Below are 12214 nucleotides of genomic sequence, written 5' to 3' on the forward strand. Positions count from 1 at the left end.
ACCATAGTGAGCAAAAACTGAAATAAGGATCTTTTGGGGTACATCATGAGCAGACATTATACAGCCCATATTTTTGAGAACCTGTGTGAATGTCTGTTAGGGGGTACTCACAGAGAGCGAAGAGCAGCCAGCTGCTGAAATGTGTCTGCTTTGATTTCAGCGATTTCATTGTGATGCAAGTCACTGAAATAGCAATAAGGATCTCCTCAGTTTCAAAGACACTTGGAAGGCACTTTGGGGTGTTTTAGATTGTGCTTATGATCCACTTCAATAAAGTGTATCTGAGGTATGTCAAATCAGCCAGCAATAACCAAGTTAATTATGCTCAAACACACACAGATGCTTCTTTTTAAGCTTTTTAGGGTGGTTTAACACTTACATTTTTTGGAGTTTTTTACATGCAGTAAAACAGGGTAAATCTTCCAGCAGGTTATAAGACAGATCCCTGAATTAAGAAACAAATTAAGAAACAAATAAATTAACATCAAAGGAATGTTGTAAGAAAAATAGCTTTCATTGTGTACCTTCATGCTCAATTAAAAATAATTTCTTTTTATCCACAGTCACGGAAGAGAAAAGGTAAGATTTATTAACTCTCTATCCATATTTGCAAATTCCTTGCCTTGTCTGAAGATTTCCTGCCTGAAGTGTAGACTTCTGCTGAATGTTTTACAGCAATGATATTTGCCATCTGGATTTATATCACAGACTTCATATTTATCATATTTAAATTCTGATAAATATTTTAACAATTTAAATAATCTACTAAGCATATATACTCATAATTTTTCAGAGAAGATCCTGTATTTTTCTGACAAGAGTCACAATCAGCTTCCCATTGTACACTTTTAATTAAGCAGTACTGCCTCTGATCCTTAGGCTGCTACATCTTATAACTGAGGAAATGGTCAAAAAATATTGGAACTAACTTTGAAATCAATCACTACATGGGGGAAAAAAATCCTTAAAAAGACTTGAGCCAAAACTCAACAAATTACAGAATAACTGAAACATCTGGACTGATTTACAGTATAATATAACTAATCAAAACCAAGCCCAGGCAATTTGCAGAAACTGAAGGAAAAAAAAAAAAAAGGAACCAGACACCAGCCCTCACCACCCAAGAGTCACATCCAATATGTATATATATGTGTGTGTGTGTGTGTGTGTGTGTGTGTGTGTTGTTCAGGGAAAACTAAATGGGAAAGTTGCATGTGAAAAGAATAGAGAAAAAAAGCTTATGCCTAGAATTAGAAAAAAATATCCTTTTTCACAGTTATCCAGTATTATCACAGGAAAGAGATTCAATTTCACTTCGTGAAATTCTTCTCACTTCTCAAATTCTCTAAAACTGGTTCATCTCCACCTATTTAATCCCTCAGTAAAGCTGTATTTTCACTATAATTGTTCCTAGAGGTGCATTTGGACTATTTTATATTTGATTAGTGGAAGTAGTGCAAGTAATGACTGTGTGTGTCTTTAATGTGTTCTACTCTGATTTTATTCTGTAAAAAGGCAAATATCAATATGTTTGGGGTTTGTTAATTTTTGTTTATTTGTTTGGTTTTGTTTTGTTTTTGTGTGTGTACAAAAAAAAAGGTACACTGTGGCCTTAAATCAGGGATTACAGAGGAGGGTTCAAGTAGCTAGAGGCTTTTAGGCCAAGGTAAAGGATGTGTTATATGTCTGACAGACACTGGCTATTCTGTCATCCACAGGTTTATCACTTAGGTCTTCCTAAAAATATGTTACCAGCTTGAATTTTGTACATACTGACACCCCCTTCCTAACACATGGAAAAAAAACCTGAACTTCACACCCTTGTCCCCTCAGTTGCTGTCAGAACTCCAGAAAATATTTTACTTGTTTATTTTTAAGGTCTTCCCACTTTCTTAATACATGAGGCCCTTGGCAGCAGCAGAGGGCAAGTGGCTTTGTTCCCTGTGTTGAGGTGCCTGCCCAGCTATGCTGGGACCATGCTCTCACAGACACCTTTACTGCAGGTGAGCACACATCCAGGGAGCCTCGTGCACATTAATCTCTGCAGGATACACAAATTGCCTTTCAGAGCAATGTTTGCCCTTGGATTCTTTGTGAGTGTGTCTGAGCCAGGGAGCCCTTGCAAGGGCACAGTCTCCAAGTAAGGCATGGGTGGGTTCAGTGCACCAATATCCTCCCTGACACAGCCAGAACTGATGAACTCTGTAAGTTATTAATTGCTGTATTATTTGTTTGCACTCTGTTTTGAGATTATTTATTGGTTTTGAATGTTATAAGGCATATTTAAACTGAATTCTATGTGCAGACTTTTTTTTTTTTCTGGCAGCAGACTGTCTTTTATCATTCTGGAAATTATAATATTTAGTCCATTAACTGAAAGTTAATTTTTTCTGAAAATGTTCTTGACATTCACTCTGGTATTCAAATAATGCATTATAATTAGTGCTATTTCAATGTTGGCCAGAGAATTAATACCAGATAGATTCCTAGTGATGTAATACATAGAGGAAAGTGCTCTTGGCTCATTCTCAAAAAAGTGGACACAATGATTACTTTTGTTAGTGATTAAGCAAACTCCAAGGGAATTTCCAAGCTAAAATAATATTGTGTATTTAGTATACCAAATATGCCTAGCAATGTCAAAGAATAGTCTATTAAAACTTCAGTCAGCTACTTATGTCTGGTTGGGAAAGAAACTAAAATAGGAGCATAACAAGGACTCAAAACTGCCATCCTTACTTATATTTTCTATTCACTTCAATGAATTATTTGCCTTAGTATGAAAAAAATCCCAAATTACTGTAGGAGAGAGAATAAATGAAAATAAGGTAGTTCTATCTTTTTTTTTTAAACAAAATCAAGAACCTTTTTATCTTTTCCTAAAAATATGCTAAGTAATTATCTTTCTCAGCAATGTATGAGAAATCATGGTTGGTAAGTGGGTTGTAAACTTTTTAAATAACACAGGGGCCAATTCCCTGTGCTGAATTCCTAGGAAGTAATATGATACATAGAGGGTAATTTTGAAATCATAATAGTTTCATTTGTCTATTAATCTCTTGCATTACTGTCATGTTAATAATCTTACTGAAACATACAGCACTTGGAGGTTAGGTAACTGGTCACAAGCTGATTTGGGGAGAGAGGTGATCTGTGCTCCTGTGAGTGTCCTGTTGAAAGAATTTATGAAAAACAATTACTTTTTGAAGACTGAAAACCAAAATCTTTTTAGCACATTCTTTACAATAAGTCAGTATACAAGAAAATAAAACAAAGAAAAAATACTTCTCTAGCACTTACAAACTCTCCAAACTTGTAGTCCCTGTCAGATCAGGAAACTCTGTTAACTGTGAAGCACCATTTAAAGTCCTACAATTAAAAAAACCAACAATTTCAATAAAATTATGGAGATGGAAGTGTGGGATAACTCTAGTATTGCAATATAAAAAGAAAACTAAAATAAAAATTAAACACATACAGAGTTCTTAGTTCTGGTAAGTGTTGAAAAGCAGATTTTCCAACGAGCTGGATAGGGTTATCATAAAAATGTCTGAAAAAAGAGTAAAAAGACATTTAATGAAAAGTATTTTAAAATATTCTAAATATATTATTATATTATAAACAAATGAGTAAACTCTCTGTGATGAATCATGGACTGTGCCCCCCTGGTTGTAGCAGGGGTGACCTTCTGGGCTTTTCTCACCCTCTAATCTATATTCACCAGCCACATGCCACATTTTTCAACATTCAAGTAGTCATTGTTTTCCTGTTTTAGTGCCAGAAGCCAGTCAACAAAATATTCTCTCTTCCTTCCAGATTTGCGAAGACAAAATTTTACATATGAAGAATTTTGTTATGACCTGAGACAAATGTAAGGATAGTACATGAAGAAGTCAGAACTTCTGCTATTCAGAACAGGTGAAGTCCTTTTGAAGTCATACTGCTTTCGTTCATGGAATATTACTCAAGATGAATCATTATTTTTCTTACACTTATTTTGCAATTTCTTAATTTGAAGCTGTCTATTAAGTGCATTTTCATGTACGACGATGGGAATTCAGAATGGAGTCCATCAAGAGTAATTTTTACCAGCTTTTATGTTGCCAGTAATGCTAAGAGATTTAGAAGTAAGCATTCAAATAAAAGGTCAGAGGCCAGAGACCACTACTTGCTTCCCTTAATCGGGATTTGAAAACTACCATTCTTTCCACAAAGCTGGAAAGATATGAGCTTGTTTGCTTGTATGGTGATGTGCTATAAAGTGTACTCACAAAAAATGCTTATTTGACAATTAGCCACAAATATGATCCTTAGTTCCACATGCTCTAATACAAAGAGTAATGGAAAAGATTCTTATCACTTACATTGTAATAAGTGAAGGATTACCCACAAATGCACGCTCAGGTATTGACTTGATGTTATTGCTATGAAATCCCCTACAAAGAAAAACCGTTTATATGGTAAGGGAAAAAAAAAGTGAATACTCAGTCTGTAATCACAATGCACAATGATAGTTGCTGCTTGTAGTAAAAGGAGTGTCTGTGTGTGTAAAGGTATACCCTTGTTTTCTGGAATAAGACAGAATTGAAAAAACAAAAGGGGAAGGGAAGGGAAGGGAAGGGAAGGGAAGGGAAGGGAAGGGAAGGGAAGGGAAGGGAAGGGAAGGGAAGGGAAGGGAAGGGAAGGGAAGGGAAGGGAAGGGAAGGGAAGGGAAGGGAAGGGAAGGGAAGGGAAGGGAAGGGAAGGGAAGGGAAGGGAGAGGAGAGGAGAGGAGAGGAGAGGAGAGGAGAGGAGAGGAGAGGAGAAGAGAAGAGAAGAGAAGAGAAGAGAAGAGAAGAGAAGAGAAGAGAAGAGAAGAGAAGAGAAGAGAAGAGAAGAGAAGAGAAGAGAAGAGAAGAGAAGAGAAGAGAGAGCAAAATTGCTGAAATTCTGCACTTCTCTAAATGAACAAAACCATTCAGATGAAGTAAACTTCAAAATGGCATTTTAAAATTCAGGGTATATGCAAGTATGTATATTGATATAATGTAAATATGCACAAGTATATGAACTAAGAACATCAATAGTTAGATATTAATAATTAAATAGCTAACAATATATTTCCCCCCGTGCTTGTTAAACTGCAACTATTTTTTTGCTGGATGGCACAAGTTTATCAAGGAAATTATTTTATACACTATTATAAACTTTTTGTTTATATACTTATTTTTTTATTTATATACTATTGATCCTCCACAACCACCTTTTTGTTGAGATATTTTAAATGTGGACACAAACAAAATGTAATTGTGCCTGCTCGATAGAGAGCCAAATCTTTATCTCATCATTAATTACTGGATTTAATTCATATGAGTAATGCTCCATTGTGAAAAACAAAAGGAATAACTAAGATTTCAAAAGAACAATAATGATTTGTGTGGGAAACTCCCATTAGTTCAGTCGGGTATGAAGAATGCTTCCCAGCTTAAATTTATGCATTACTAAGCCTCCAATTGTTCACTGAGGCAAGCACTCTTGGCCATTACTTGAACAGGTCCCACATTATTGGTTTTAGTTGTTTAGGCATTGTGCTACTGGTGATGAGCTGCAGAGCCAGGCTTTACATTCCTGCTTGCTTTGCTTGCAGGATCTAAGCAGAATGAGCATCTCATCTAGAACCAGTAAACAGACTGGTTTTGAATGGGATCCCTTGCAAAGCAGAAAAAACCCAAGGAAATGGCATGACTACCTCCCAGAGCAATATCTGCTGCCAGCTGTGCACAAAAAGGTCACAGTTTGTGTTTTCAGCTCAGGCACAAACTCTGAGAGAGACATGCGGTCCCACCCATAAACTGCCTTACAAAGATGGCTCTGCAATGGGCTGAGCCTCTGTGGGGCTGGGCTCCCACAAGAGTCTGTGGAACACATCCCTTCCTTAGAGGATCAGCTCCCAGGGCCCGCACAAAGCATGGAACCACACGGTCTCATGGTCTGTGCTGCATTTGGGATGTCAGATTGCATTTTCTGACCCCAAGTGTTTCTTGCATATAGTTGATACTCAGAGGTGAAATCCTGTGGGGGCCAGTACGTAACCTCAGGCACATCATGCAGCTTGCTGCTGCATTTGGTGCAAACTGGGTTACCCATTTTTGGCTACTGACTCCAGTCATCAAAAAGGCAATCCTTTGAGGTCACTGGATTTCATACTAATTATTTTATGGCATAAACCGCAGCTGAGAACATTTGGGCTGGGGCTGGGAAACTCATAGCCCTGCTGCCTCTTCCAGAGCTGCATTCTGGCAACACTGGAGGTGCTGAGCAGGAGTCCATGGTATCTGGGGGTACCTGCTCTGGAAAATATCTCAGGTGGCTACTTAGAATTATTTTTCAGATCAGTTTGTGATGTAGCAGGGGTACAATCATGTTCAACTAGTATGTGATTACTTATTTTTGTTAAAAAATCTATGCTGATAGTACCACTAACATGGTAAATAAGTAAAATGGAAAGAATCCTGAGCATATGCATTAATGTGTACATTGTGTGTATGATGTGTGAACATAATTTAATTTCAATTTTTAATAATTCAACCATTTTTAAAAATAAATTTGAATAATTTAATTTAATTGTTGATTTTCCTGATGCAAACTTATGCCTGTGCATCCAAAAGTGTTTTATTCACAACATTACAAAGAAATGTATTTTAAAAAATTGCTTTAATTTAATAGAGGTGAGGGAGGGAAGTTGGTAAAATTTAATTAAACCTGATGGACTAATAAAGATGTCATGCCTTCTTAGCTAGAAGACTAATGCATTGGCTAGTTTGCAAAATCTAACTCTTGTGTTTGGGACAAAAAGTGAATTAATTGTGTTTGTTATTTACTGTATTCCAAAAAGGGAGTTCCTGGAAAGACCCACTGCACAAGGCAGTATAAAAGTTGTCAGAACTTGAGTGGTCTAAACTGAACATTGAAAATGATTTCTTATGTATGTTGGCATGCTTATTAGCTTTTTCTAGGATATCAGTTTTTAAGGATCACTGATAAAATCACCAGCATTAAAAAAAGAAATCACATACTAGACAAAACATCCTTCTTCCTCATATGAGCTCTGTACTTACAGCTCTTTTAGGTTTGTTAGTGTCCTGATAGCAGTGGGGAACTCGTCCAGACTGTTGTAATTTAAATCTCTGTGTGAAAATAGATATTATTATTTCGGTTATGCACTGCATAGCAGACAACATAGCATTGCTGGCATTTGTAATGAACTATCATCTATGCATTGAATAAATACATACAGCAAAAAGACAGGAAATCCTCAAAAGTGTATGGATATTTTCCAACAAGTCTATTTAGAGCACATTATTGTTCCTATTTTTATCAGTTTTCTATTTTTAGTTGCATTTTAGCTATTCTGTAAAAAAAAACCAAACAATGTAAGTAAATTCAAGTACTACTAAGGGATTTGCTGTTTTATAAATTGCCCACCCTCAGCATTACATTAAAGTATTAACAGGGGAAAAAAGTCTTTCAAAACAATATTCAATGGTTTTGGTGATCTGTGCTTTACATGTCTACTACATTTCTCTATAAATATTTCTAACTGTATTGTTAATTTTAAGACTTGACAACAGTCAAGAGAATAGTTCTAACCACACAAATTGTAAAAATGATGGTGTAGCGACCATAGAGACCTCTGGTTTAAAAAGTGCTCATGCTGCAGAAGTAATCAGACTTTTTTCTGGTAGGCTGAATGGATTATAATCCTACTTCTGCCCTCAGCATGACATATGTATCCTTTAGCATTTAGGAGATGGCTGAAACTAAAATGGAGATATGCCAGTTTACTGTGATGCTCTCTGGCAATGCTTTGTGAGGAAAATAGTCTGAAAAACTGGAGCAAAAGCCTTTTTAAACAGGCAGGCAAAACCCAAGCCACAGTTTATAATAGATTGAAATTGAAATAGTATCAGGCTGAAGTAATGCAGGCAGGAAACTGCTGTCTGAACTCAACAAGGCTTTCCTTCCTGCTTGTAAATCTCTCCTGCTTATTGACAAAAAGAGATTACAGGCATGTATGGTTTGGTTTTGCCCTCTAGTGATATGTGATTTCCAGACCTACGCCTCAATGCAAACAAATGATCTTAAAGCCGGCGTCCATCATTTGCACCAAGATCTCTCAGATTATCTTGAGACTATCTGGGAACTGTTCTATACATTATGCAATTACTATGCTTGAGGCAAGGGCTACACTGTCCTGTTGCAGGGAAGTGGCTGCACCTACATTTATTCCCAGGTTTGTGACTGTCCTCTGTGTTTTCATCTCTCTTGTGCCAGGTGGCTGAGACTGGGCTTGCAATTACTTATTCCATTGTTCTGTTTTTCCCCATTTGTGACCAAGTGCCATGTGAATATCACTTAAAAAAACAAACCAAACCGTTACATTTTTCCTCTTCCTTTCCTGTCCCCCTTTCCGGTGCTACACTGAGGGACTTCCTCTCAACTCATAGGTGGCTAAAAGTCCAAATTGTAAAATTGCAATTCAGTGGCAAGGGATCAATGCTCTCAAACTGGTGATAAAAAACCCCAAGAAGCCCAAACCTCCTTGCTTCCTAATCTTAATGACAGGTGAAAGTGGGCAGTAAGCAGATTAGTGGATGGGAAAACAAATAGTCACCTTTAGACTAGTAATATCCATGTCTGAAACTATTTGTTTCTCATAACTGGGTTTTTAACCTCGGTCCCAGTTGAGTAAAACATCCAAAATCACTGAAAATGATGCAGCTGACTGCAGCAGGTGCGGGAGGAAGCACATGCAAAGTTTTACTGTCCCTGTGGCATTTCTGGGGTCTGGGTGACTCCAGCAGATAACATCTGTATTTGACTAACTGGAGCAAAATAATTTCTGCTAACCATTTGCACTGCATTCCTGATTGGTATTTTATGAAGATTATGTTTTTGCTGGAAAACTCAAGAAAATTTGAGTTGGTCTAAACAGAATTACAGTGAAAACCTGAGGAAGTTTCAGTCTTTACCAGTGCTATTCTTTATCAGAGCTCTCTAAAGAGGAAAACTTGGATATAACAAACATTTCACCCACTTGTAAAGCACATGCATAATTTGACTACCTAGAACTTTTGCTTTTTCCAGGTATAAAAAAATAAACCCATCTAATTTTATAACTCTCCTCTGTGGTAAGACGGTTTCTTAATGTTAAAGCTTTTCACTGTGACAATTTCCCAATCTAGCTATTAGCTTTACTGATTGAACAAGACAAATAAATAGTACTAAACTAGGCAACCATAACTTCATGAATAGTCACTTCTTTTTCTATGCTCAACACAGTTTTCAAGTCTTTCAAACAATTTATCAATTGACAATGCTTATTAAAAAGGCAAACTAATTTTATAGTCAAAAATAGGATTTACTACATAGAGTCATTGTGAACTATCACTAAGGTCCTGTAGCGATTAGGCAAGCCAAAACCCACATTTGGCTTTTGGGCTATTTTTATTCTTTCAGAATATTAATGAAGACACTCTAAAAAAAACAAACAAATAAGAGGTCAACTCACAATGTCTCTAGGCTGTGGAGCCCATCAAAGCATTTCTTTCCCAGGGAATAGATTCTATTGTTATGGAGATGTCTGCAGGGGAACATTAAGCACGCAGTCAGGAAAGCACACTGCACACAGTGGACTAAAGCAAAACATTTTGATGGTTAAATCAAAATTAACTTATTTTCAGGAATGCATTGATAATATGCAATTGTGCTTTTGCTGGAGCGTGTATAGGTGGCACCTCTACCACTTGCCACTCAGTCTCCCAATACCTCTCCATTTGGTTTCACAGAGGGGATCTGTTTTAAAACCACCTAGATTGTTCAAAAGTATTATATCCTGTAGTTCCAGGCTGGGGTTTGCATAATGAATAGACATATTCTCAATGATAGCTAATTAGTTAAGTAACATGCCTGAAAAACTGTGTGTGAGGTGTGAGGTATATATTTGGATGATGTATATTCAGAGGGTGTTAGAGAATAGGGCCCAAAAGAGCAGGCATTAAGGAGATGGATAACACAGCGGACAGGTAAGGGGCATTAGGCTTGCAGAATGCAAAAAGACACAAAGCCATAACACAGAAAGTTGTAGCTTCCCTGAGATGAATAAACTAAGTAATCTTAGAAATGCTGTAACTTGCCTTTCTTTGAAATGATGAAAAGCAGTAACTTCTTCCTAAAATATTTAGCACTTGAAAGTAATTTTTATATATTTTAACCAATTCTACTGCCTCCTCCCCGCCACCCATCTCAAGACTCTGAGTTCTGCCTATTTCTGTCTTTTAGACTGACATGTAAAAAAACCAGTCTGAGTGAAGCTCATTAATGTGAGTAGATTCAACTTGTAGCCACTTCAGATCATTTGATTTAAAAAGAATGCCTTTTCCCCAGATTTTTCTTTTTATTTTGTCCTCAAAATCCTACCCCTGTAGCAGAGGGAAACTAAGGGAGAAGGGCTTTAAGAGAAAAGAAAGGCTGTGAATGAGTGGCTGCTAAGCCCTTTATAATACTCTGAAAATATTGTTAAAGATCAGAGACTCTCTGAATGTTCTGCAGAACCTAGAGAAATTGAGTCTACCTGTCCATCAAAGGCAGGGATTCTAAGAGCAAAACAAAAATGTTCTGTGGGTTTTTTTCTTTTCTAGGAAGAAATCCAATCAACTCTATATTTTTAATGACTACTCTGACCTTTAATGCTTTAGTTAGCATGAAGAGTGCATCTTCAAATTTCAATTATGTTTGGATCTTTAATTATAAAGCTTTTGGCTTGCTCCAATCGACCATGCACTTTTCCACCGTGTTGAAAATTTGCCATACTGTATAGAGTTGCAACCCAATGAAAGCAGAACCACACACAAAGATTTTGATGAGCCAAAAAGATCAGCTGTTGTAGGTTGTGAGGAATGATTCAATTATTAATCACTATAAAGCCAAGAAGATTAGAAATAAGCAAGGCAGAGCTTAAATAAGGAAACCTAACTGAGCAGAAGCAAGCATGGCATGAAAAGAAATTATCTTCTCCTGCATTTCTTAACTGTCCTCTTACCACTACATTTCTGGTAGGGATCTAGAGAACAAAGTTCAAGACAGCCTCTTGCCTTTTCCATTGCTGATGTAAGTCTAGAAGGTCAATCACAAGTCCATCCATTCTTTAACTTGAATAGGATTGATATTTAATATAAAGAGAAAGCAAAGGCTTTGCAGCACAAATCAGCTGTTCATCCCCAATTTTGGGGCCCCATGGAGGCAGAGATAGTGACTATAGCTGTCAATGAAGACTCCTGATGTGTGCTGGGTTCAATGCTTACATTGGGGCTAGAGTATGCTACAACATGCTAAGTGTCTTACATAAGACCATGGGTTCTGACAGCCTGTACAGCTTGACTATATAATTCTCTCTTTAATAATGTTAATGTTTCCCAAAGCATCCTGAAATTACTTCTCCATTAAGTTTCTCCAGCCAGTCTAGATTTTCTCCACTTGGTACATTCCCAGAAGATAAGAAGCTGAAACCATGATTCATAGTATGCCTTCCAGATTTTGGTGCCAGCCGTGCATGTTTCAGTTAGTTGAACCGGTATGCAAATGTAACCAAATACAAAACAACATATACTGTCTATGACAGGAAATGCATAATTTTTCTACTGGATGGCGTTCTTTCCAAGTTCCCCAGAAAGATTTCAGTTCATTTCCTGTTTCTAATCTTCCCTCTTTCAATCTTAGACAGCACACAATGCACCCCTTCCTGTTTGTTTTGCTGACCAGATAGGGTGATTTTTAATTCCTTTGGATATTTTTATTGAGATGGAAACTTTGAAGCTAGATCAAAACAAGTGGTTTAGCAAATGCTAGTCAAACTGTACAAAGATGAAAAAAAATCTGTTTCTCCAAGAGGCCAAAGACCTGCAAGACAACACTGTGTATAAAAAGCAATAAAACTTACAGAACTACCAGACTGGAGAGGTTTCCAAAAGCATAGTCCGGTATGTAATGAATTTTATTCAGTGCCAATGTCATTGCCTGAAGTGCTGGTAAACTCCTAAAAGCTTGGACGGGAATTTCTGTCAAGGAATTATCGTCTAGCCACAGGTGTCTAAGGGAGACCAAGCCATTGAAGCAGTTGGGGGGTACATACTTGATGTGGTTGGCATCCAGACGCCTAGGAGAAGAAGAAACAGAG

At 37.1% G+C, this 12214-nt stretch overlaps 1 protein-coding gene across 1 annotated transcript in view; it reads right to left on the reverse strand.

Moving 5' to 3' along the window:
* The window catches only part of LGR5 (leucine rich repeat containing G protein-coupled receptor 5), a 92666-nt gene that overhangs the window by 15070 nt on the left and 65382 nt on the right, over positions 1 to 12214 (reverse strand). The window contains exons 5-13 of the mRNA XM_053978563.1: positions 11978 to 12193; positions 9551 to 9622; positions 7098 to 7166; positions 4365 to 4436; positions 3479 to 3550; positions 3301 to 3369; positions 3099 to 3170; positions 380 to 445; positions 112 to 183 (exon numbers count right to left, since the gene is read on the reverse strand). Coding sequence (XP_053834538.1) covers positions 112 to 183; positions 380 to 445; positions 3099 to 3170; positions 3301 to 3369; positions 3479 to 3550; positions 4365 to 4436; positions 7098 to 7166; positions 9551 to 9622; positions 11978 to 12193 — 780 coding nt within the window. The remainder of the gene's footprint in view (positions 1 to 111; positions 184 to 379; positions 446 to 3098; positions 3171 to 3300; positions 3370 to 3478; positions 3551 to 4364; positions 4437 to 7097; positions 7167 to 9550; positions 9623 to 11977; positions 12194 to 12214) is intronic.

Source organism: Vidua macroura, chromosome 5, assembly GCF_024509145.1.
Source record: "Vidua macroura isolate BioBank_ID:100142 chromosome 5, ASM2450914v1, whole genome shotgun sequence".
In the NCBI taxonomy this organism is placed as follows: Eukaryota; Metazoa; Chordata; class Aves; order Passeriformes; family Viduidae; genus Vidua; species Vidua macroura.